At 39.5% G+C, this 27,736-nt stretch overlaps 1 protein-coding gene across 1 annotated transcript in view; it reads right to left on the reverse strand.

The window, feature by feature from the left end:
- The window catches only part of MAPK1 (mitogen-activated protein kinase 1), a 110,266-nt gene that overhangs the window by 36,490 nt on the left and 46,040 nt on the right, over positions 1-27,736 (reverse strand). Inside the window, exons 2-3 of the mRNA XM_047090318.1 lie at positions 8,357-8,539; positions 6,247-6,436 (exon numbers count right to left, since the gene is read on the reverse strand). Coding sequence (XP_046946274.1) covers positions 6,247-6,436; positions 8,357-8,539 — 373 coding nt within the window. The remainder of the gene's footprint in view (positions 1-6,246; positions 6,437-8,356; positions 8,540-27,736) is intronic.

Here is a 27,736-nt window from a genome sequence, read left to right on the forward strand (position 1 = left end):
GGGCATCAAGCCTGCTTAAGATTCTCTCTCTCCCTTTTCCCCTCCCCACTCATATTCTCTCCCCACCCCTAAAAGAGGGATAATTAAAAACTGGAATTACAAGCATTCCTTTACTAGGAAAGACAAAATAAGCCTATCATGCTGAATGCTGCAATATGCAATACATTTATTTTCTTAAAATTAAAACTAAAGGTGCAGTTGTTCTTCCTCATCTTCCTCGAGGAAATCCAGTCCTAAACTTTTTTTTTTTTTTTGGTGGGGGGTCATGTGACATTAAGGGTCTCTGTGGTGTTGGGAGAACCTTAGCAGCCCAGAGGGGTAGGTAGCACCCAAGTAGAGTTAAAAGGGAGCCCCAGATCAGGACATGGTCTATGTGTGAGGTGAAGAGGGTATTCATGCGGGGAGGCAGCAGCAGTCTGCCCAGGGTGTTCAGAGTCTGAGCAAGGTGAGCATATAAGCCATGGGTTATATTGCACAAACAAATTATTTCATTGGAAGTTGTAAAATGGGGACTTTTCTGATTTTATTATTTCTTCTTCATTTATTATCTGGCATTCTCAACTGGAACTGTATACCCTGATGCACAAATCCCAGTGGAAAGACAGGAAAAATGTTTAATCCCTTTACTTTAGTTACAAATTTTCAGATTAGTGAGTTGGTGTTAAGGGTAATTTTGTTGTATTATTTGCATCCCCCACACCTAGTACAGGGCATAGAACCAGCAGGCTCTCAAAAAATTACTGGTTACAATTTAAAAAAAAAAAGAGAGAGATGTGGGGTTTAGAGCTCTAAAAGATGCCACAACTACATTCACGGTCATCTATGAAATGCTCATACGATTTAAAAAAAAAAAAGTTAATGCCACAACACTGAAGACTAGCCAAATTTACACGGCATTAACCAAAAAATTACCAAGGCTATTAAAAAAATTTTTTGTAATTCCATACAAAGGAAGATATAGACCAGTAGGATATGGTACAAGAAACAAAATGACCTATAGCACTCCTATTACCTGGCTACTTTTTGGGCTGTTTAAACAGAGATTTTCATTAAGCAAAGGAAGCCCCAAAGATAGATTTCATTTCATGTTCCAGAGTCCTCTTTCCGAAGCATACCCAGAACCACAAACACTGTGATCCTGGGACTCTTAACTAGGATTTCTGTGGGCTCAGTCTAGCAAACATCAAGGACAGAAACTGCTAGAGACCTCATTCCCCTGGAAATTCCATTAGAAATATGTTAGCAGAATCTCCAAACAGGATCTATGACCCTTGTGTTTCTGTGGCCCTAAGAAATAAAGAGGGAGTCTGTAAGAGAGGCTTCCAGAAGGGTTCTAAGAGGTCAACATCTTCTTGTCTCAAGGTTTTAGATAACAAGTGCGAAGTATGTTTATGGAAGCAGAAAAAGAAGTCTTAACTGCTGTTGCCCTTGACTGGTAGGAGTCAAAAGTTAAAGGTCTAAGACATTGATAATAGCTGATATCCTGAGGGCTCAAGAGTAGAAAATACTTTAGTAACAGAGAAGCCAATGGAAAAAGGAAGAAATGACATATATAACTGTCCACTTGATATTTCAGAAAACCCTAAATAACAAGAGATGAATAAGATCACAGGTTACAGGGGCGCCTGGGTGGCTCAGTCGGTTAAGCGTCCGGCTTTGGCTTAGGTCATGATCTCACAGTCTGTGGGTTTGAGCCCTGCGTCCGGCTCTGTGCTGGCAGCTCGGAGCCTGGAGCCTGCTTCGGATTCTGTGTCTCCCTCTCTCTCTGCCCCTCCCCTGCTCACGTTCTGTCTCTCTCTGTCTCAAAAATAAATAAAACGTTAAAAAAATAAAAAAAAAAAAGATCACAGGTTACAAACTTTCTAAGCACAGGAGCTTGTGGTATAGGCAACATGATTACTGGAAGGTACTGAGGATGTGATGGATATACAGTGATTTCAGAGCTCAAGCAGAAAAGACCCTCTTCCCCACTTGTGCTCTTTCAACCCTCATGTATGCACCTGAACTGCCACTATGCCCTACCCTGCCCTTTGGACATGTTCAACAGGACAAAACGGAGGACATATCGTACTCATCTTTACAAATGAGATTCTCTCCTGAATATTTATACCTATGTGAATGAATCAAACCCCATATGAACATTTCAAAATGTGGGTGAACTGTACTGCTGTAAATATCTTAATTATCTTATTGTATTTCTGAGTCTCTGTGTTACACTGGGTTTTGAAAACAATACTTGGGTTGTGCAGATGGCCAACAACACAGATATATTAATGTGGGTGTAAATTTTGGTGAACAGAGAATAAAATGGCCCTAGGTAAAGACAAGCCCACAAACAATGAAGAGACAACAAAGTAGTCTGATTCTGTTTGTTTTTGTCTTAACTTTTTTCCCCAGAAATATTATATACTGAAAATACTAGAGAATGTTTCTCCCAAAACAAAAATAACCTGTCATAATAGAGTTGTGATGGTAAGAAATAGAAAGAAAAAAAGAAAAGTAGGAAGAGACATAAAAATACTATTTTTCAAGAAAATCACTAAGAGCCAACGAAGTGTGGCCATTCCTACAAGCAGCTTCATTCCTTTTGTGCCCACCTGGCTTTTAGTTACATACATAGATACATGGAAAGGATCTGGTTACACCCCATGTAAGAAGTATATTAATCTAACTGTAGGATCCCAAGAGATGACAGAGTCTAACCCAACTGTATCTAATGTAGGAAGCTACCCTCTACCACATCTCACAGAATGTTGGGCACCCTGTTTTAAACACTCAATGATAGCAAATAAGCTATCTGACCACCTAGTAACAGAACTCACTGCCCTTTTTCAGACAGTTCCAGAAGGTTCTCCATGATCTACTTCCAACCAATATCACCAGCTAGCATCCAATGACTTTCTACGATACCCTATACCGAAGATAGCCACTCCCTTACTGAAAGCCTGCTCATCTTTGGAAGGCCAGCATGGATGCCACCTTCTTCCAGATACCTCTCAAAGCCCCAGACAGAACCCAACTCTCTCCTTTGTATCTGTATACTATTCTTTTCAGTATCTCAGTTACAGCAGATATTATTACAATCATCTATTGTTTATCAGACTTCTCACCTATCAGGTCTGAGATTGCAGAAACAGACATTCCCCCCTCTCCCTTGCTAGGTACAACTTAAGGGCTTCTCACAGGAATGTCTATTAAACTGAAGTACAAGAAATGATCATTGCTCTACATCTAAATGCACTTTTTAAACAGCTTTATTGAGATATAATTCACATACCATATGATTCACCCATAACTTAAGGCATACAATTCAATAGTTTTTGGTGTTAAAATCACAGGGTTACACAACTGTTACCACCAATCAATTTTAGAACATTTCTGTAACCACAAGAAGAAATCTTGTACACATTAGTCTGCCTATTCCTCCCCAATCCTACCAGCCCTAGGCAACCACTAATCCACTTCCTGTTGCTATATATTTGTCTATTCTAGACACTTCACATAAATAGAACCACACAGTATGTGGCCTTTTATGACTGGCTTCTTTAATTTACATAACAATTTCCCAAGATTCATCCACACTGTAGCATGTATCAGCACTCTATTCCTTTTTATTCCATTGTATGGATCTACCACATTTTTTAAAAACTTTTTTTGAGAGAGAAAGAGAGAGCAGGGGAGGGGGAGAGAGAATCCTAAGTAGGCCCCAGGCTGTCAGTGTGAAGCCTGACTTGGGGCTCAATCTCACAAACACGGACATGACCTGAGCGAAAATCAAGGGCCAGAGGTTTGACCAACCAAGTCACCCAGGTCCCCCTGAATCTATCACATTTTATTTATTCATCATCATATGGACATTCAAATTATTTCCACTTTTGGACTATTATGCCACTTTAAATATTTGTATGCTACTTTTTGGGTGGACACATTTTCATTTTACTTAGGTATACACCTACAAGTGGAATCCTCACCAACACTTACCATCTGACTTTTTGATTACAGCCATCCTAGTGTGCACAAATGGTTATCTCATTGTGGTTTTGACTTGCATTTCCCTACTGACTCAGGATTCCAAGCATCTTTTCATGTACTTATTGGCCATATGTACAACTTCTTTAGAGAAATGTCTATTCAAATCCTTTGCCCTATATTAAACTGGGCTATTTATCTTTTATTGTTGAGTTGTAAGAGCTTTTCATATATTCTAGATAAAAGTGTCTATAGACACATGATTTACAAATATTTTCTCTCATTTTGTGGGTTGTCTTTCCCTTTCTTAGTGGTTTACTTTTTAAAAATTATATTATTTACTGGGGTGCCTAGGTGGCTCAGGTGGTTGAGCATCCGACTTCAGCTCAGGTCATGATCTCACAGTTTGCGGGTTCGAGCCCCGCATCAGGTTCTGTGCTGACCGCTTGCTCAGAGCCTGGAGCCTGCTTCGGATTCTGTGTCTCCTTCTCTCTCTGCCCCTCCCCCACTAATGCTTTGTTTCACTCTGTTTCTCAAAAATTAATAAATGTAAAAAAAATTTTTTTTAATAAAATTTTATTATTTATTTATTTAATGTTTATTTATTTTTGAGAGGTGGGAAGGGGCAGAGAGGGAGACATAGAATCCAAAGCAGGCTCCGGGATTTGAGCTGTCAGCACAGAGCCCAACACAGGGCTCAAACTCAAGAACTGTGAGATCTTGCCCTGAGTCAAAGTCAGATGTTTAACCGACTGAGGCACCCAGGTGCCCCTCCTGATGGTTTACTTTATAAAACAGGTTCCTAATCTAGATGAAATCTAATTTTCCCCCTTTTGTTGCCTTTGCTTTTGGTGTCATGTCTAATAGGATTTGCCTAATGCAAGACTGCAAAAACTCACTCCTATGTTTTCCAAGCCTATTCCAGTTTAGCTCTTAAATTTAGGTCTTTGATCTGTTTTGTGTTAGTTCTTGTACATGGTAGGAGTATATATCCAATTGTCCCAGTACCATTTTTTTGAAAAAAATGATCTTGGCACTCTCACCAAAACCCATCATAAACATATGGGTTTATTTATTAACTCTCAATCTTATTCCATTGATCTATAATGCCCATTCTTATGCCAAATATCACAGGGTCTTGAATACAAAAGCTTTGTAGTAAGTTTTGAAAGCAAGAAATGTGAGCTCTCCAACTTTGCTCTTTCATTAAGATTATTTTGGCTATTTTGGGTCTCTCAAACTTCCATACACATTTCAGGACCAGCCTGCCCATTTCTGCAAAAAAGCCACCTGGAGCTTTGACACAGTCACCCTGACTATGTAGACCAATTTGGGAAGCAATGCCATCTAAACAAGATTAAGTCTTGCAATCAATCCATAAACATGGCATATCCTTCCATTTATCTAGGTCTTCTTGAATTCACATGCCTTTTTATCATATCTAATGCATCTGTAGATTTCCCTCCTTATTTATTAGTTCTACTATTAAAATAGAAATATATGTACACAAATGCTGCCCATTTTTAAGAGAATTCTGAGGACTATAAGGATCTAGGGCTTCCCTATTTGTTGGGAATACGTTATTTAGGTATTAAAGTCATTAAGGTTAAGTTTGGTGCTGTTTTTTGAGTGTGGGTTTTTTTCTGTTGTTTTTGTTTTGTTTTGTTTTGAGAGAAGGTGCAAGTGAGTGAGGGATAGAGAGAAAGAGAGAGAGAGGGAGGAAGGGAGGGAGGTGGGGCTCACCCAAAGTGGGGCTCATGTTTTACCCAAAGCAGGGCTCATGTTCACCAGAAGCGAGGCTTGAGCTCACCCAATGAGGGACTCAAACTCGTGAAACATGAGAGCATGACCTGAGTTGAAGTCAGATGCTTAACAACTGAGCCACCCAGACATCCCTTTCTGAGCATTCTTTGTATATAACTTACTGAATAAAAAGATTACCAATGAAATGGATGATTTTTAAACTTACACATAATGCACATGATCCTGCTTTTATATATGTAAGCATAAACATACACATACATGTAAGAGCATAGCAAAAACTTTGGAAGAAAACACACCAATGTGTTATAGTGGTTACCTCTGGAGAGGAGGAACAATGGAATGAAGAAGAGGACCAGCACTCTTTATTTGCATTATTTTTTTTTGCTTTTAAGCTATAAAAATGTTTTCATTTAATTTCTGGTATGATTTTAAGTATGGATGACAACATAAATATGCCCCGGTGAAAGAGTTTTTCCAACATATATCACCCGAAGAGTAAATAACCTAGCTGACCTTGAGATCACAGGTGGTGTTGAGCAGCAGGTTGGAAGGTTTGAGGTCACGGTGCAGTACATTAGCTGAATGGATATATTTTAACCCTCTGAGGATCTGGTAAAGAAAATAGCAGATATGGTCGTTGCTGAGGTGTTGTGTCTTCAAGAGCTTGTAGAGATCTGTTTCCATGAGGTCCTGTACTATATATCTGTTTAGACAGGTTAAGGTAACACACCAATATCTGGTTACATGTAGCAAAACACTGAAAACAAAATGAACCCTCTCCCCAAATGGTCATTATATCATGAGGCCTTACAAGGGATAGGAGAAACTGATGAAAACTTGGTATACCTCTATGGATGGAATCTAAAGTAGTTAACTCTTTCTTAGGTCCTGTGACACAACAGGCATTAATATCTGCCTGATGTGCCCAACAATGGGCCTAGACTGAGCTGAGACAGTCTGTTATGGAAATACTGGCCAATCGAGATGTATCAGTCTCCTAGTACTGCAAGGTGTCTACCATCAACAAACCCTCTCCAATGATTACCGGAAAGGGCTAGGAGAGGAAGGTGGCCAGCAGGCATCATACACTCCCTCCTCTCTTTGGCCCAGCAATGATCTGTAATACTCTTTTTTTTTTTTTTCAACGTTTATTTATTTTTTTTGGGACAGAGAGAGACAGAGCATGAACAGGGTAGGGGCAGAGAGAGAGGGAGACACAGAATCGGAAACAGGCTCCAGGGTCCGAGCCATCAGCCCAGAGCCCGACGCGGGGCTCGAACTCACGGACCGCGAGATCGTTACCTGGCTGAAGTCGGGCGCTTAACCGACTGCGCCACCCAGGCGCCCCTGTAATACTCTTTATAATGTTCTTTTACCTTCTTGTCCCCCCTCCTTCTCCTTAAGAATCAACCATAAAATCTTTGGAAATACAGACCTAGAACACACTGCTACTAAATTCAGTCCTCTATGTGCCTGACTCTTCAATTAACATTAAGATCCTAAACACAAGAGAGTATTGGGAAGTCATGCTAAGGGGCTCATGCTGGTTTTGCTCCTTTTACTTTCTTGACTATCCACGTATCCAAGCCATCTAGAATGTTATCTATGGCTGACATCTTTCTTACAGAAATTATAGAACCCTTTGGCTTTTAACTTCACCATATTATTATTTCATTAGCAGTGTTTTTGCATTTCTCATATTCATTTGTGTAAGTACTGTACATATTATTGTATGTCCCCTACAGATTCATGGGATTCAAAGAAAACAGGATTTGAAAACTTGTCATCTTGAAAGAGACCTGATTTTCCAAGCAAAGCCCTTAAAGCAGGACAACAGGTGGTAGCAGCAGGAGGCATTTCACTTAAAATAGCACCACAACTTGATAATAGAGCAGTTTAAAAATGAAAAGGTAGAGGTGAGGTGGGGTGGGGGGGGTGTGTGTGTGTGTGCAGAATGCAAATTGGAAAAACTGGTAGGAATGCTATACTAGCCTGAACAGTAACTCTTTTTTGGCAGACCCTCTTCGGTATACTTAACACTTCTATTTTTCAAATACAGTCTTTACCCAGGCAGTATCCTCTGGACCTGTTTAGTCCAGATTTCTAAATGTTGGTCATAATTAATAACATAAATTCAGAGCTGAGTCAGCTTTAAAGATCATGAAGGCTAGGTACCTTAATTCTAAAGATGAGAAAACAGACTTGGAGGTGAATGACATTATCTAAGATCAGAACAGTCTAGATTTGAGCAGGTGATATCCAGGGCACCCACTTTCTTAGTCTACTGTTCATTTCTTGTTACCATAACAAACCATACCTTGAATGGAAAAAAAAAATGACTAAAATGGTGTTAAGATTCTCCATAACTGCACTTAAACAAAGTTTTTGCTGAAACAGAAAAAATATCTGATTTGCCAAAAGACTCTAAAAATAGTTACAACTGATAAAATGAATCAAAGATAAAAATTACACAAATCTTATATTAAATAGCAAGCAGATTATAATTTCCCCTTTAATGTGCTTTATATATACTTTTCCTTTACTCTGACAAGTCCAGGCATTTCAAGTTAACTTTACTCAACAAGGTGACTAATCAGTGGAGTCAGTTGCCTGAAAAGGATACACATCTTTCATTTGCTCGATGGTTGGCGCTCTAATAATATCATTGATTCCAATGATGTTCTCATGTCTGAAGCGCAGTAAGATTTTTATCTCCCTCAGGGTTCTCTGGCAGTAGGTCTGGTGCTCAAAAGGACTGATTTTCTTGATAGCTACTCGAACTTTGTTGACATTATCATAAGCAGAGCTAAAAAAAAAAAAAATGGGGGGAGATATGGCATTTAAAATAGTTCTCAAAACATCTTGGCAGAAAGAATGAAAATTGGTAAATATTAAATACTAGCACACAGGGTAAATACTCATTTCATACATATGAAGTTGTTATGTATATTATCCACAAAAAAAAGACTCAAGTTAGGAAGGATGCAGCTGGCACAATATAGCACATATTCGATCTCAAACTTATTAGAGGGCCCAGCCCTGGCAAATGTGTAGATGCCCACAGTCATAAGCCCAGGCACATGGGTTTATGCCACACATGCACACACAAAACATTTTCCCTCTGATTTTAACAGCAATTGCATTCTGGTGAGAGTAATCATTTGTCCTCCAAAACAACTTCCTATTGTTGCATCACATTCCTCTGACTCAGCAGAAACATCCAAATGACCATCAAACACATCTTTATCCCAAACAGAAATGGACCCAAGAGGATGCCTTGATTGCTTGCATCTACTTGTCTTACTTGCAAAATGACAGAACCCTTCTTTCTTTTTTTTAAGGGAACTGTTTCAAGTAATTTGTGTAGGCTTATACAGTTTCAGGACTGACCTTCATATAAATGATAAGCAAATTATTCTTATTGAAGAAAAATGATGATTCTATGTGTATTAAAATGGTATTTAACCATAAAACACAAAAGCCATTGAGGGGGGAAATCACATTTTAAATATAGTATTAACAATACTACATAATTTTAAAATTTATTATAACATCTTAATTACAAAAAAACCTTTACCCTTCAAAGCTCTTCATATACTTAACTACATTTTGTCTTCACAATACCTTTTTAAAAAAATTTTTTTAACATTTATTTTTGAGACACACACACACACACACACACACACACACACACACACACACAGAGTGAGAGTGGGGAAGGGTCAGAGAGAGGGGGAGACACAGAGTCTGAAGCAGGCTCCAGGCTCTGAGCTGTCAGCACAGAGCCTGACTCAGGGCTCAAACTCACAAACGGTGAGATCAGACCGGAGCCAAAGTCAGACACTCAACCGACTGAGCCACCCAGGCACCCCCACAATACCTTTAAAAGTGGAGGACAACAGTGTTTTTATACATATTGTCCAGGTTAGATCCCCATAATTTATATACAGAGGATAACTCATTTATGCAAAAGATTAATCTCCCTAGGCCCACTTTTTCCAAAGTATCTTAGGCTTACACATCCTTTCTCAGGTCAGTTCTCTTTGTATTTCTCTACCTGGGTACAATGCTGCACTGATAGGTTGCCATCAATAGTTGAGCCTGAGAGCTCAACTAAAGCGCTGCTCAAATTGTGGTTCCCAGATCCCTGCATCAGGAACACCTTACATTCTTGTTAAAAACGCTAGTTCCTGGGCCTCATCCTAGGCTTTCCTTTATTTATTTATTTATTTTTTTAAATTTTTTTTTTTCAACGTTTATTTATTTTTGGGACAGAGAGAGACAGAGCATGAACGGGGGAGGGGCAGAGAGAGAGGGAGACACAGAATCGGAAACAGGCTCCAGGCTCTGAGCCATCAGCCCAGAGCCCGACGCGGGGCTCGAACTCACAGACTGCGAGATCGTGACCTGGCTGAAGTCGGACGCTTAACCGACTGCGCCACCCAGGCGCCCCCTAGGCTTTCCTTTAAAAAAAAAAATTCCAGTAAAATTAGCATAGTTATATTAGTTTCAGGTGTACAACAGACTAGTTCAACAATACTATATATTACTACTCTGTGCCCATCATAGTAAGTGACCCTTCACCCATCGCCCCATCCACCTCCCCTCTGGTACCACCAGTTTTTTCTCTACATTTAAATAGAGTCTGGGGGTGGGAGGGAAGAGCTCTATTTTTTTGCTGGTCTCTTCTTTCTTTGTTCATTTGTTTTGTTTCTTAAATTCCACCTATGAATGAAATCATGGTATTTGTCTTCTCTGGCTTATTTCACTTAGCGGCATACCCTCTAGATCCATCCATGTTGTCGCAAATGGCAAGATTTCATTCTTTTTTTATGGCTACTTGAGTAATATTCCATTGTGGAATTCCATTCCACATCTTCATCCATTCATCTACTATTGATAGACACTTGGGTTGCTTCCATATGTTGGCTATTGTAAATAATGCTGCAATAAACATAGGGGTGCATGTATTTTTTCAAATTAGTGTTTTCATATTCTTTGGTTAAATACCCAGTAGTGGAATTACTGGATCACATGGTAATTCTATTTTTCATTTTTTGAGGAACCTCCATACTGTTTTCCACAGTGGCTTGCTTTTTTTCTTTCTTTTTTTTTTTTAAAGAAATTTAACCAAAATATTTGGGTATCTTATAACAAAACCTGTAAAGTATTTTTCAAAGAGTTCCAGGGGAGTCTGGCTAGCTCATTCGGAAGAGCGTGTGACTCTTGATCTCGGGGTCATTAGTTCAAGCCCCACGTTAGGTGTAGAGATTACTAAAAAATAAATAAACTTAAAAAAAAAAAAAAAAGAGTTCCACAGCTGCTACACAGGGCTTTCAGTTCTTTCCAAGCTGATCTCAAGGTCTGACTTTAAATAGAATTCCAAGTAGAAGCAGTAATAATTATGCTTTCAATTTTATGATGATTTTTAATCTTGAGTGTTACTATCTTGTGATCAATAATCTATTTAATCTTTTCTATAGGAGCTTTTCATTTTAATAAATATCAATATCTGGTGGCACCTAGACGGCTCAGTCAGTTAAGTGTCTGACTCTCAGTTTTGGCTCAGGTCATGATCTCACGATCTGTGAGCTGGTGTCTTATGTTGAGCTTTGAGCTGACAGCGCAGAGCCTGCTTGGGTTTCTGTCTCACTCTCTCTTTGTCCCTCCCCTGCTCACACATGCTCTCTCTCACAAAATAAATTAAAAACATAATCAATCAATCAATCAATCAATCTGGTCTGCTGACTGAAGCAATGAAGTAACACTAGCAGGCAATAAGACATTGCTTTTTGTTTCTTCAAGTAAATGCTACAAATCTAAAATAGTTAAATGGGTTTATTCTCAAGTTTGTGCTCCTATAATGGTATTTGTCAGTCTACTTATTCTGAGAACTACTAATGCATTTGTATGACTCCAGCACAAAACTATGCTGTAGGAGGCCCCTTATTTTACTCAACTTCAATTCTCCCACATTACTATTAATAATGGACTCTGGGGTGCCTGGGTGGCTCAGTTGGTTAAGTGTCTGACTTCGGCTCAGGTCATGATCCTGTGGTTCATGGGTTCAAGTCATGCACTGGGCTCTGTGCTGATGGTGTGGAGCCTGCTTGGGAGTTTCTCTCCCCCCACTCTATCTCTGCCCTTCCCCCACTCACACTTTTTCTTTCTCTCAAAATACATAAATTATATTAATATATATATATATATATATATATATATATATATAGGCACCTGGGTGGCTCAGTTGGTTAAGTGTCCAACTCTTGATCTCAGTTTGGGTCATGGTCTCATGGTTTTGCGGGTTGGAGCCCCACATCAGGCTATGCACTGTTAGTGTGCAGCCTGCTTGGGATTCTCTCTCTCCTTCTCTCTCTATCCCTCCCCGGCTCATCCTCTCTCTCACAGAATAAATAAACTTAAAAAAAATTGAGGGGGCACCTGGGTGGCTCAGTCAGTTAAGCCTCAGACTTCAGCTCAGGTTGTGATCTCACATTCGTGAGTTTGAGCCCTGCGTTGGGCTCTACGCTGACAGCTCAGAGCCTGGAGCCTCCTTTAGATTCTGTGTCTCCCTCTCTCTCTGCCCTTCCCCCACTTACTCTCTCTCTCAAAAATAAACAAACATTAAAAAAATTGTTTGTTTTTTTAAATTTAAGGGGTTCCTGAGTGGCTCAGAAAGTTAAGCATCTAACTCTTGATTTTGGCTCAGGTCACGATCTCATGGTTCATGGGTTCAGGCCCCACATTGGGCTCTGTGCTGACAGCATGGAGCCTGCTTGGGATTCTCTCTCTCCCCCTCCCCTGCTTTCTCTCTCAAATAAATAAATAAGCAAACAAAGAAACCTTGAAAAAATAATTTTTTGACAATATATGTATATTATTCTCTGGTGCCCCCAATACTTTGAAATGAAACGTATTTCCTTTTTTCCCCAAAGAGTTTATTTTTTCAAATGTTTATTTATTTATTTTTGACAGAAAGAGCAAGCACAAGCAGGTGAGGGGTAGAGAGAGTCAGAGAGAGAGAATCCCAAGCAGGCTCCACACTGTCAGCACAAAGCCTGACATAGGGCTCAAACCTACAAACTGTGAGATCATGACCTGAGCCAAAATCAAGAATTGGACACTTAACTGACTGAGTCACCCAGGTGCCCCTTATTTTATTTCGTATTTTGAGAGAGCGCACATGCATGCATGGCCATGAAGGCGAGTGGGAGTAGGGGAAGGGGTGGGGGGAGACAGAGAGAGGGAATGAATGAATAAATCTTAGCAGATTCCATGCTCAGTGAGGTTCCCAGCATGGGGCTCAATCCCAGGACTCTGGGATCATGACCTGAGCTGAAATCAGGAGTTGGGTGCTCAAATGACTGAGCAACCCAGGGGCCTCTCAAAGATTTTATTTTAAAGTAATCTCTGCACCCAACATGGAGGCTTGAACCCACAACCCTAAGTTCAAGAGTTGCATGCTCTACTGACTGAGCCAGCCAGATGCCTGGAAATATATTTCCTTAAATAAAAGAATCACTACTCAAATCTTATTTTGCTTTGGTTTGCTGCATGAAGGCCTAAACCACTGATTTTCAGTTCAGCAGGCAGAAGGATACATCATTCAAACAAGAGTATTCAATATTGAGAGTATTTTCAGAACTTAAAACTTTTTGGGTAATTAAAACCAAGAACATGAGTCCAACAGAAGAGAACACAGGTGAAAAACAGTTATAAAACACTGGTTTAAATTCAACATTATAAATTTCTAGTTTTACTTAAACAGGGTAAACACAGCCATAAATTTGCTTTCAAGCACAAGACTGCCAGGGAGAGTGCTTATGGTCAATGTGCCCCTCCAACTGTATCAACACTAGACACCAGATGATGAAATAACCCCTTTTACGTGAGAAGGCATGAGATCCTCCCCACTGGTTCTCACTTGAAAATAAGGTATGACCTGTCCATGGCGTTGGGTCCTTTTCTAGCTCCTTTTTGGTGCCACAGAACTGATCACAAATAATTCTCCCCTTTTCCATAACAATTCTATATTTGCTCATTTCTCCTTAGATTTCTCAGTTTTGTTTTATATATTTTATTTTGCTTTACCTTCTACCATGGACTTTTTGGTATCTCTTACTAGTTTTTGCTTTAAAATCACTTTGGCATTACCAATTCTTTTCCTCCCCCACCCAAGAACTTAATCTTTACTCATCTCCATTTCCCCCACAACTAACACAATGCTTTTGCCTTAAATGTGTCTCTGTAAACAATGTATGGTTGCAGTTTAGGATCTTAATTGTATATTTTTCTTTGAACTCATAAACTTGCTGTTCTCAAAAACAAAAATTCAAAGTTAAATAAATTGTTCAACGTTAAGAAAAGGAAAAGCTTCCTAACTCATCTCTATAAGGTAAACAATCTTTAAGAATAAAAACTGATGATAATGAGAAAGAACTAAAACTCAGACTAAAAACTAATCTCTTTTGGGGCGCCTGGGTGGCTCAGTCAGCTGAGCGTCCGACTTCAGCTCAGGTCATGATCTCACAGTTTGTGGGTTCAAGCCCCGCATCAGGCTCTGGGCTGACTGCTTGCTCAGAGCCTGGAGCCTGCTTCAGATTCTGTCTCCTTCTCTCTCTGCCCCTCCCCCGCTCATGCTTTGTCTCACTCTATTTCTCAAAAATAAATAAAATGTAAAAAAAATAAAAAATAAAAAATAATCTCTTTTCTAAGCACAAGCTTGAAAATCAACAACAAAAGAGAGTAATTTGACAATACACTAAAAGTCCATTATGTCCAAGCCATAATTTAACCTTAGGAATTTAAGAATGGTTCAATTAAAAAAAAACAGGGGCACCTGGGTGGCTCAGTCGGTTAAGCGTCTGACTTCGGCTCAGGTCATGATCTCACAGTTCGTGGGTTCGAACCCCGCATCGGGCTCTGTGCTGACAGCTCAGAGCCTGAAGCCTGCTTCAGATTCTGTGTACCTGCCCCCTCTCTGCCCCACACCTCTCTGCTTGTGCTCTGTCTCTGTCTTTCAAAAGTGAATAAACTTTAAAAAAAAAAAATTAAAAAAAAAAAAACACTAAAATAAGACATCATGTCAGCCAGACATTTCTCCAAACAAGATACATAAATGGCCAACAAGCATACAAGAAGTTGTTAAACATCACTAATTATTAAGGAAATTGAAATAAAAACTGCAACAAGATATCATCTAACACCCATTATGATTGCCAATATCAAAAAATAAAAATAAAAAATAAGTGTTGGAGAGAACATGCATAAACTGGAACTTCTGTGCACTCTTGGGAATGTAAAATGGCACAGTCACTATGGAAAACAGCATGGAAGTGCCTAAAAAAAATTCCTAAAAAAACCTAGATTACCATATAACCCAGCAATCCCACTTCTGGATATATATCCAAAAGAATCAAAATAGGATCTCAAAGAGATATTGGCTTATCCATGTTCACTACAGCATTATTCATAATAGACAATTGGAAGCAACACAAATGTCCACTGATGTGTGAATGGATCGAGAAAATGTGATGTATATATATACTGGAATATTATTCAACCTTAAAAAGGAAATTCTATCACATGCTACAACATGGATGAATCTTGAGGATATTAACTGAAATAAGCCAGTCACAAGGTATTATATATGATTCCACTCATATATAGTATCTAAAGTTGTCAAATTCATAAAATCAAAATGTAGAATAGTGGTTACCAAGGGAAAGGAGAAGATGAGAAGATAGGTGTTCAAGGGTACAGAGTTTTTTTTTGAAAGATGAAAATGCTCTACAGATCTGTTGCACAATAATGGGAATATATACTTAACATTCCTGAACTCTATGCTTAAAAATGCTTAAAATGTTAAATTTTACATTGTGTTTTTTATTACAGTTAATTTTTTTTAATTTTAAAAGGGTACAACCACTATGGAAAACAATATAAAGGTTCCTCAAAAAATCAAACATAGAACTACCACACAATCCAGCAATTCCACTCAAGGTATCTATCCAAAAAAAATAAAAACACTAATATGAAAAGAGACACACACTCCATTGTTCACTGCAGCATTATTTACCAATAGTGAAGATACATAAACAACCTAAGCGTCCACTGATGAATGGATAAAGAAGATGGGTGATATATATGTATTTATATGTTATGTATGTATATATACTCATTTCACTTGTAAGTGGAATCTAAAATACAACAAAACAAAACCTAGATTCATAGATACTGAGTACAGAGTGGTGACTCCCCAAGGGGAAGGGGTTGGGGGTGGCGTGAAATGGGTAATGGGGATCAAGAGATACAAAGTTCCAGTTTTAAAATAAATAAGTCATGGGGATATAATGTATAATGGGGAATACAGTCAATGATATTGTATTAACTCTGTATGGTAACACATGGTAACTAGACTTATGGTAATCAGCAATGTATACAAATGTTGACTCACTATACTGTACACGTGAAACAGAATATTGTATGTTATAGTTCAATAAAATAATTTTTTTAAATTTTTAATGTTTATTTATTTTTGAGAGAGACAGAGCATGAGTGGGGGAGGGGCAGAGAGAGAGGGAGACACAGAATCTGAAGCAGGCTCCAGGCTCTGAGCTGTCAACACAGAGCCTGACATGGGACTCAAACTCACAAACCGTGAGATCATGACCCGAGCTGAAGTCGGATGCTTAACTGAGTCACCCAGGTGCCCCAATAAAAAAAATTTCAAGGGGAAAAAAAAGGCATGTTAACAAGGAAAATATTATACATTTCAATAGATGTCAAAAAAGAATGGCAGTGGCTACATGAACCAACATATGTGATAAAATTGCACAGAACATACACACACACACAAATAAGTGCATATAAAATCAGTGACATATAAATGAGCTCTATAGACTGTATCAATGCCAATCTTCCAGCTGTATGCAATAATTTATACTGTAATATATGACTGCAATACAAGATGTATCCCTGAGAGAAATTGAGATTTCTGTATTATTTCTGACAAATACAAATGATTCTACAATTATCTCAAGATAAAGAGTTTAATTAAAAAAGTGTCCATCAATGGGGCGCCTGGGTGGCTCAGATGGTTGAGCATCCGACTTCAACTCAGGTCATGATCTTACAGTTCGTGAGTTCGAGCCCTGCATCGGGCTCTGTGCTGATAGTTCAGAGCCTGTAGCCTGCTTCGGATTCTGTATCTCCCTCTCTCTCTGCCCCTCCCCGCTCACGCTCTGTCTCTCTCTCTCTCTCTCAAAAATAATTAAAAAAAAAAAAAAAAGCGCCCATCAATAGGGAAGTAATTATCCATACAGTGAAATACTTTGCAGCTGATAAAAGGAATGATGTAGAAAGAGCTTCAAGATCTATTCAGTGGGGGAAAAAAGCATGGTCTAACACTGGAAAATATGCTATCTTTTTCTAGTAAATAATAAAAGATATATATTAACATTTGTTTCTGTATGCATAAAGAAGTCTGAAAGGATACACAGGAAGTAAAGGAGGGATGGTGCAGGGTCAGAATGCCAAGCCAGAGTGGGACAAGATAGGAGAGCAAAATCCTTCACTGTATACCTCTTTATGTATTATCTTGATTGAAGAGCCATGTGAACCTCTTCAAAATATAAAAAAAAGTTCTTCTTGATTAGGGGGAAAAAATGTACAGGAGAAATACTAGTGGAATACTGACTAGAATACCTACCCTTTAAAGGAGGAAGCACAATTATTTTGAAATTCTTGAAATTAAATTTAATAAAAATACTTGAAAAATAATTAATGGAAGGAAATGCAAAATATCTTTATTTAACCTTGTTCCCACCTGAGAGAACAGAATAATCTTTAAAACCGGAATTGGGTAGGGGCGCCTGGGTGGCTCAGTCCATAAGCAGCAAACGGGCCAACTTCAGCTCAGGTTCTCATCATTCATGAGTTTGTGCCCCGCATTGGGCATTGGGCTCACTGCTGTCAGCACAGAGCCTGCTTCAGATTATCTATCCTCTCTCTCTCTCTGCCCCTCCCCCACTTGCACTCTCACTCACTCTCTTAAAAATAAATAAACATTAAAAAAATCTTTAGGGGGGCGCCTGGGTGGCGCAGTCGGTTAAGCGTCCGACTTCAGCCAGGTCACGATCTCGCGGTCCGTGAGTTCGAGCCCCGCGTCAGGCTCTGGGCGGATGGCTCAGAGCCTGGAGCCTGCTTCCGATTCTGTGTCTCCCTCTCTCTCTGCCCCTCCCCCGTTCATGCTCTGTCTCTCTCTGTCCCAAAAATAAATAAAAAAACGTTGAAAAAAAAAATCTTTAAAAAAATTGGAATTGGTATATTATTTCTCTCTCTCACTCACCCCCCCCCCAAATAAAGGGGGGTTTTATATGCAGTCTTGGGTTAGTATTTGCTATGTACCAAGGACTATTCTAACGGGATACCAAGAGTATAAATAGTACCCTCCTCTTGAGGAACTCAAGCTATTGACAGCCAGTCATCTTACATAAATCTAGCCTCAAGTTCCAGATGAATCCTGACATCCATAAATCGTGGGGGATGGGAGTAAATCAAGGCTGGAGGTGAGCTCAAGGCTGGAGCTCACTCAATATTCAAAACAGAATCCTAGTATTCAGCAATAAGAGGGAATAAACTTGATATAAACAACACAGAGGAGGGGCGCCTGGGTGGCACAGTCGGTTAAGCGTCCGACTTCAGCCAGGTCACGATCTCGCGGTCCGGGAGTTCGAGCCCCGCGTCAGGCTCTGGGCTGATGGCTCAGAGCCTGGAGCCTGTTTCCGATTCTGTGTCTCCCTCTCTCTCTGCCCCTCGCCCGTTCATGCTCTGTCTCTCTCTGTCCCAAAAATAAACGTTGAAAAAAAAAATTAAAAAACAAAAACAAAAACAACAACAACACAGAGGAATCTCAATTATGCTGAATAAAGCCAGACCATCAGAAAAGTACTTCCATTCATATAAAATGCAAACTAAAATGGGATAGAAACCAGATCATAGGGTTGCTTAGGGCTGGGGAGGAGAGGGAGCTGGTGAGCCAGAAGGACTACACAAATGGAAACTAGATACTTTGGAGGTGATGTATATGTTATCTTGGTTGTGTTGACAGATTCATTGATATACAATGTATTGTATACTTTAAATATGTGCAGTATATTGCTGATCAATTGCTCTTAAGAGAGCAGTTCCTAAAAAAAGGAACGAACCAAAGCTCTTTGAATGAATATGTGGTCAATTCCGGAGGCAGGGTGGGTAGGAAAAGACAGATTCCAGAAACATATTTGATCAGTAAACATGGAAGGAGAAGCCCACAAAATTCTGGAGATTATTTAACAGAGGTTTTGTGATCACTTAGGGAAGAAAAGGGAATCAGCATGAGTCAATTATGAACAAGTCATGCTAAACTAACTTCATTTCCTGTTTTGATAGGGTTACCACAACAACATGAGAATGACACTAGGCTGTGGTGGACTCAAGCCGCACTTGTCAAGCACTTCCCATCTCTAAGACTTTATGTCAGGACTGGTGATGAAAACACATAACAATCCTGCCCTTAAGAAACTAAGAAGTTTGTAATTTAGTGAGGGAAGGAGACAGGAAAAGACAACATATAATGCCTTTACCACAGTAAAGCACTTCTGAAACCCAAAGAGAAGCTGGATTTGGATTAAGTCCAAATAAGGATATTAGGAGAAGATTAAAAGAAGAGACCTATAGAAACCATATCCTGAAGGATGAGCAGACTTCTGAAAGAGGAGCAAGGGCACCAAGAAAAGCAAGAGGTTGTAACATATGGAAAGGAAAACGAGCAGGACATCTATGGGAACTGCGGCCCTCACCCAGACAGGCCCCTCTCCATAGAAGTGTTTATGGGGTTTGGAGAACGTGCCCATCAGGAGCCCCAGTATTCCCCATCGCCTGAATCTGCTTCTGAGGCTGTGCAGGCCTCTTCCAAGGCAGCTCTGCTGAGAGAATGTTCCTCTAGTGTGTAATACCACAGAGTGGCCAAAGGGCAGCTGTTTACGGGGTGTGCATTGCACCTGGTCTGTCATGTCAAGCTGGGTGTCCATACACACAAGCTCAAGCTCACGGCAGGGCACAGCCCTAGGGCTGGGAAGAGAAGAGGCCTATGCTGGAGGCCTGCTTTCCTGGAACTGCTGGCACCGAACTCCAAGAAGTCCACAAACGTGTGATTTAAAGCTGACCTTACAGTCTTTAATAAGGTTTATCTGTGTGGTAAAAGGATAGAATATATTATATTTAAGGTTTCTTAATTTGATTTATATGGTACGTGGGGCTCCATATTAATTCTCCCCTGCCCCCATTTGTATTCTTGACACAGGACTTGCACACATTAGGGCTGGGTTTGAGAAGTACAAAATAAAGATGGGGCATTGGGAAGAACAAGGACTGTCTTCAACTCCTGATTTTAAAGATCTAAGGATGTCGGTGGGTGATTCAAATGGAGGAAGTGAAGGTTCTCTGCTTCTAAGAGCATTAAGGAGAGATCAAGGTTGGGAATAAGATATCAGAATTGTTAACAGAAGCCAACTGGGTAGCACTGCTGAGGAGAGATCATGTTAAGAAAAGAGGTCTGAGAATAGAACTCAGGAGCAGTCAGAGGAAGAGTAACTGGCTTAAGAGAGAAAGTAATAAGTAATAATGGAATGAGAAGAGAACTCTTGTTGTCCAACTCCAAGGCTACATGCTAAACCACCTAACAGAACCCGGAGAGGGTGGGGTTTCAGAAACCAAAGAAGGAAAGAGTTCCAAATAGAAGACACTAACAAAGATAAAAGCTGCAAAACATTCACTGAATCTGCAATGAGATGGAAAGTGGTAACGTGGGTGTAAGTAAGTAAACGGAGGGGAATGAGGACAACAGTGGAAAGAGTACAGCTGACTATTTTTTAAAGGCAAGGAGGAGGAGAATGACCGGCAAATCCAGGTGAACTGAGAGGCACAGGGTATTATGAAAGCAGTGGGTGGTGTGAAAGAAAAGGCTCCCCAGAGCTAGCCAGGGGGGAAAAGAGCGTGAATTATAAGCAAAGCAAGTGCAAAGGTGCAGAGGCCTGAGGGAACATGGGGCAATGGAGTGTGGGGCACAGGGATGGACATGTTGGGGTTAAGGCTGGAGGAGTAAGACTAGAATAGAATTTGCTAAGGGAGAAACAGTAACTTTACAATGAAGAAATCCAGCAGATACCACCTCAACCCAGTGATCACAGTTCATACCATCAGTGATATCACATGAATATTGTGAATTCCTTGACAGGATAATATAAGAAGGTCATTTCACCTCTATGATATTCTTTCCCCAAACCTGTAACCCCAGTCTAGTAATGAGAACCTCAGACAAATCCAAACTGAGGGACGTTCTATAAAATACTTGAGCAGTACTCCTTAAAACTGTCAAGGTCATGAAAACAAAGGATGAGGAATAGTCACAGACCAGAGGAGACATGACAACAAAATGCAAGTGGTATCTTGGGGACAGAAAAAGGCAATCAATGAAAAAGCGAAATGTGAATAAAGTCTAGAGTTTAGCTATACTAATGTTGGTTTCTTAATTTTGATAAGCTTACTACAGAAATGTAAGATGTCAACATCAGGAGAAACAAACTGGGTGGGGGCACATGGGAACCCTCTGTATGATCTTTGCAACTTCTGTAAATCTAAAGTTATTCCAACACAAAAGTTTATCTGACAAGGGAATTCCACTAATGGTACCTCCAAAATTGATGAAATAATTAGCATGCAAATAACATGGGCTAAATTTAATAAGTAGAAAAGGAAACATAAGCATTTCATTAATAGCTATTTCAATCTCCCATTAAAATAAAGGTGAATGTTTGATGGAATAAAAATATTCCTAAAAAAGTAAACTGAAAACTTTACCTAACTGAACTTTAACTCAGTCCCCCTTTGCCCCTCCCCCGCTCACTCTCTCTCAAAAATAAGTATTTTTTAAAAAGACAAAAAAAAAAATATGGATGATAAATGAAGAGAATTACTGCAGCACAATGTAAAAGAACAAAATTAATACAAATTTAAGAATAAATAAGAAATACCAAATGCCAAAAATAAGAATACATTATGGAATATTAATGTAACAGGTCACTGTGCAACCATTAAATGAAGTATGAAGATCATGTTAACTAAAGGTAAGATTCAAAATAAAATCAAAGACTGAAGATTAAAAATATTTATCTAGAGGAAGCAATTTATGAAACAAGCTACGACGATGGAATCATGACTGATTTAAGACGTAATTTAAACCATCTTTTGTCTCATATCTGTCTACTCCAGTGGGAGAAAAAAATAACCAATCAAGTGTAAGTTATATAAAACAAGACAGCCTAGAGGTGCCTGGATGGCTCAGTTGAGCGTCTGACTCTTGATTTTGGCTCAGGTCATTATCTCATGGTCTGTGGGGTCGAGCCCCACATGAGGCGCCACACTAACGTGGGGCTCCAAAACGTGGAGACTGCTTGGGATTTTCTCTCTCCTCTCTCTCTGCTATTCCCTCTCCCACTTGCGTGTGCTGTCTCAAAATACAACAAAAAACAAACAAAAACAAGACAGCTTTAAAATAAGGCAATAAACTGAGTTCCTGAAGTTCTAAATACCTTCGCAGGCTTTTCCTTCTAGCCATGATGAAAGAACACGAGCTCATGTATTCTCCTACCTTCAACAAAAAAATCCAGACAATATGTATGTGAAACAAATTTTTAGAACTCCAACAATAGGCAAGATTAGTCCTATGACTACCCTGGCTAACTGTCTGAGTTTCCTGGCTGCAATGAAGAGAAAGGAAATCCAAATGGAGCCTGTCTATCTCCACAAGTGTAGGACAATTCAAATTTTAAGAATCTGCCGGGCAATCTACAGGACAGGAGAGAATTTCAGAGAAGTTTGAGGAGATCAGCAGAAGGTTTTGAGTCTTCAGCTGAATAATGATCAGAAGCACATGCACAATGAAACTCCAAGGCTGGGGAAGGAGCCATTAGAAAGGAGCTGATGGACTAATTAAATTCACGTGGAACAGGGCTGGGACTAGTTCCTGTCCTATCACCAGGAGGGGGAAAGACCTCCTACCACATACGCAAATAGTTGAGTCTTCAGAAAGATACTCAGTGCTGTCTTTGATTAAAGGCTATTCTGAACCTGCCCAAAAATGCTTAAAAGTAGGGGCACCTGGATGGCTCAGTCGGTTAAGCGTTCAACTTCGGCTCAGGTCATGGTCTCACAGTTTGTGAGTTCGAGCCCCGCATTGGGCTCTATGCTGACAGCTCAAAGCCTGGAGCCTGCTTTGGATTCTGTTTCCCTCTCTCTGCCCCTCCCCTGCTCATGGTCTGTCTCTGTCTCTCAATAATAAATAAACGGTAAAAAAAAAAAAAAAAAAAAAATTTAATGCTTAAAAGTAAGCTTTGAAAGAACTGAACTGTACCTTAATTGCATCCCAGAGAAAAGGCCCCAAAATATTTAAAGGAATACCAAAAAAATCTAGCACTCCAGTAATGTAAAATCCATGATGTCTTACATCTAATCAAAACTTTACCAATATTCAAGAAAGCAAGAAAATATAATCCATAATGAAGAGAAAGCTAGTAAGACCCAGAAATTACAGAGATGATAGAATTAGTAGACAAGAATGTTAAAACAATTATAAATATAAAAAGAAAAAGAAAGTAGAGCACGACAAAGAGAGAAATGGAAAGTATAAGAAAGACTCGAATTGGGGCACCTGGGAAGCTCAGTGTCCAACTCTTGAATTCTGCTCAGGTCCATGATCCCTGGGTCGTGGGATGGAGCCCCTTGTCTATTTTCTCTCTCTTTCTGGTCCTCCTCCACCCCCAGCTTATACACGCATGCGTACGTGCATGCTCTCAAATTAAAAAAAAGAGAGAGGGGGGCGCCTGGGTGGCTCAGTCGGTTGAGCATCTGACTTCAGCTCAGGTCATGATCTCGTGGTCCATGGGGTCGAGCCCCGCGTTGGGCTCTGTGCTGACAGCTCAGAGCCTGGAGCCTGTTTTGGATTCTGTGTCTCCCTTCCTCTCTCTGACCCTCCCCCGTTCATGCTCTGTCTGTCTCAAAAATAAATAAACGTTTAAAAAAATTAAAAAAATAAAAAAGAGAGAGATTTGAATTTCTAGAGATGAAAAAATACAATGGTTGGAATTAGTAATCACACTGAAGAAAAAGTTGGTGAACTAGCAGACACTGCAATAGAAACTAGTCAAAATGTAATACAAAGAGAAAAAAGATTGGGCATGAAGGGAAAAACAGAGCATCAGCGAGCTGTGGAACAAGATAAGTGGCTTCACATATATTTAATTGGAATCTAACACCTTTACATGTACAAAATCTGAGAGAAAGTAAATACCTGCATCCATAAAGTATTAATATAAAGAAAAAAAAGAAACATACAAGTGCTCTCTCAACACTGGTTTTAAAACTAAGCAATAGGCACTAGTTAAGAGGAAAGAGACTGTCACTACAACAGAGTGAAAACTTACACTGATGTCTGAGTAAAAGCCCACAGTGATTACAGTTGGATACTTAAAATATTTATCTCTTAGACTATAAAAGCAAGCAATTATTTCCAGATTCCCACTTGGACACATAGGAATAGTTTCATATATTCTGGACTTTGGGAAACAGAAAAAACATTTCAAATCTGTTTGCCAAATAGGACTGACAGCAGCAGTCTTGTTTGCGGGGAGATATGTGTGGAGGAGAAAAAAAGGACCTCCAAATTGCTGTATGAACTTTTTATACTTTAAAAAGCCATTACTGCAAAATTTCAGAGTTCTAATACTTATCTGGTTCTTAGAGGTTAGGAAATAAATTTTATTCTTAAGACTTTATTCATTTGAACAGCTTTACCTTTGTGGTATAGTTCCTTTCACTGATAGTATTCCTTTGATTGTTTGTCATAACAGTGTCTCCCCTTGCTATCTTGCATGTACTTGCTTTTTTCTAGATACATTTGGGTCTATCCATGAGCCTGAAAGTAGACCACTTCACACTATTAGCTTTCTCCAATGCTGCTAGTGCCCACAGAAGCTCAGCAAGCAGAGAGCCAACTTGATCGCTGCAGCTGTAGTTCCAATCCTGTATTCTTGTATAAGCTAAGTTCTGAACTGCTCCACATCGCTGGCTTATAACTGGGAACTTTTCATACCGTTTGGCTTCTGATCACATCTCCTCCTTTCTAGTTCATATTTACTAAAGTGTAAAAAGGCACAAAGTTAATTAACACAGTTGGTAAAGTACTTTCAAGTCTTGTCTGCCTCATGTCAAGACTTGTTTTTGGTGTATGTTACGTATGAGGCAGATAAGTACTGGGCAGCAATTAAAGCACATTAAAAATGTGGGAAAAAATACAATTCTTATGAATTTGAGGGTTTTGTTTTATAAAAAATGATTGAGAGTACTCTAAATCTACCATACCTCCAAGGATTTCTGATGGGTTTAGGGGTGACCAAGTATAAAGGATAAGAAATATCCAAATCTATTAAATCATTTTCTCATTGTGCTCTCATGTACTACAGATAAACATTCAAACTAAGATCAAAACAACATTCTAAGTATTAATCACTTATGCACTCACTTTATATTATGCTTGCTTACACTTACTGAAACATTGCTTTGCCTTGTTTCCTATATGTACATCACTCAAAATGTTTATAGTTTACTTACTAGGAACTAAGTGGTGGTGATAATGAAAAGTTTTATGAACTACTCTTATTTAATAATAGCTACAATTTATTGAGTATTTATTATGTGTCAGGCACTGCTCTGTGTTACTATCTGTGGATCTTTTTCAGAAGGTGGCATTTTAAAAAAACAGGCAGGATTTAAAAATAGGCAATTTATAAAAAGGCTTGTAGGAAGAAAAGAGCTGCAGGAGCTAAAGCATGGAAAGCTGAGTGTAAGTGCTGAGTCCTTCCATTAGGCTGGAGTTTAGACCCCATCTAGGGAAAGAGCGAAAGGTGATGTAAGACTGAGAAAGCTGAGAAATCTTTGCTTTATTCTGATAATAGAAAAAAATCCTTGGGCTTTAAGAGCGACACTATCAAAAGTACAGGTATAAAACTGATGAAGGAGGCTAAAACTAGAAACAGGAAGATTAGTGAGAAGACTACAACTGTAATTCTGGAAATATTTATACTCTTCACTACTTTGAAGTTATACTAATTGTTATACTTGCTGCTTGATATTATTTACGGCATTAATAAAGAAGCATACATAACAAGATTAAAAGTACCCTTATTGGGGTGCCTAGGTGGTTCAGTCGGTGGTTAAGCGTCCAACTCTTGATTTCGGCTCAGGTCATGATCTCACAGTTCAGGGCTCTTCACTCTCCTTCAGATCCTCTGTCTCCCTCTCTCTCCCGCTCCCCCACGCTCGCTCATTCTCTCAAAAATAAAATAAATGTTAGGACACCTGGTGGCTCAGTCAGTTAAGCATCCTATTTCAGCTCAGGTCATGATCTCACAGTTTGTGGGTTTGAGCCCCACGTCAGGCTCTGTGCTGATAGCCTGGAGCCTGCTTCAGATTCTGTGTCTTCCTCTCTCTGCCTCTTCCCAACTTGCACTCTCTCTCTCTTTCAAAAATAAGCATTAAAAAAAATTTTTTTTAATAAATGTTAGGGGCGCCTGGGTGGCTCAGTCGGTTAAGCGTCCGACTTCGGCTCAGGTCATGATCTCGCGGTCCGTGAGTTCGAGCCCCGCGTCGGGCTCTGTGCTGACAGCTCAGAGCCTGGAGCCTGTTTCTGATTCTGTGTCTCCCTCTCTCTCTGACCCTCCCCCGTTCATGCTCTGTCTCTGTCTCAAAAATAAATAAACGTTAAAAAAAAAAATTTTTTTAAATAAAAAAAATAATAAATGTTAAAAAAAAAAGCACATTTATCACAATGAGCACGGAGTAATGGATAGAATTGTTGAATCACTATACTGTATGCCTGAAACTAATATAACACTGTATGTTAACTATACTGGAATTAAAATAAAATCTTACATAGTTTCACTGTCTAAAAGATCCACAGCACAAAATGATTAAGAACTCTTGTTACTATAGCAATTTACAGATTCACTGAATGTGACAGAGATAGAAAACTAATATAGAAGTAAACTTTCAAGAGAAAGATATGATAGTTTAGGATCTTGAAGGAGGCACCTTTAAAACATTCAATTGTTTAACATTCAAATGTTAAAATTAATTTTATTTATTCATCAGATATCTATTAACCATCTACACTGCATTAAGTGCTGTGGAAACAGCAGTGAAAATAGAAAGCTCTTTGCTCTCATTCACTTTATACAATGTGGGGGAAATAAAAAGAGACATGTATTAATATATATTTACCTATAAGAGGATATATATTACATGACTAAAAGGATACAAATTATGGTGGATGCCAAGAAAAAATGCAAATAATTATAATTAATATCATCATGGACAACTAGAGAACTTGGTTTAAATGGTTCAATTCTAGAAGGTTCTTCCTTCTAAGGAAGTGGCATTTAAAACAGACCTAAAGCGGTACCTGGGTGGCTCAACAGATTAAGTGTAGGACTCTTTTTTTCTTTTAAGTTTATTTATTTTGAAAGAGAGAAGAGAGAGTGCCCGCCTGCATACTTTATTAGTGCAGAGCCCCACGTGGGGCTCGAACACTTAACTGACTGAGCCACCCAGGTGCCCCAAGCATCCGACTCTTGATTTCGGCTCAGGTCATGATCTCATGGTCATGAGGTGGAGCCCCAGGTCCGGCTCCACTGGGCTTGGAGTCTGCTTAAGATTCTCTCTCATCCTCCCCTTCTACCCCTCCCTTGCTCTAGCATGCGTGTGCATACTCTCTCTCAAAAATAATATGGGGCGCCTGGGTGGCTCAGTCGGTTGAGCGGCCGACTTCGGCTCAGGTCATGATCTCGCGGTCCGTGAGTTCGAGCCCCGCGTCGGGCTCTGTGCTGACAGCTCGGAGCCTGGAGCCTGT

The sequence above is a fragment of the Lynx rufus genome, unplaced genomic scaffold, assembly GCF_022079265.1.
Source record: "Lynx rufus isolate CCGP_SWC_20201006 ecotype Redwood Valley unplaced genomic scaffold, mLynRuf1.p SCAF_29, whole genome shotgun sequence".
NCBI classification, from domain to species: domain Eukaryota; kingdom Metazoa; phylum Chordata; class Mammalia; order Carnivora; family Felidae; genus Lynx; species Lynx rufus.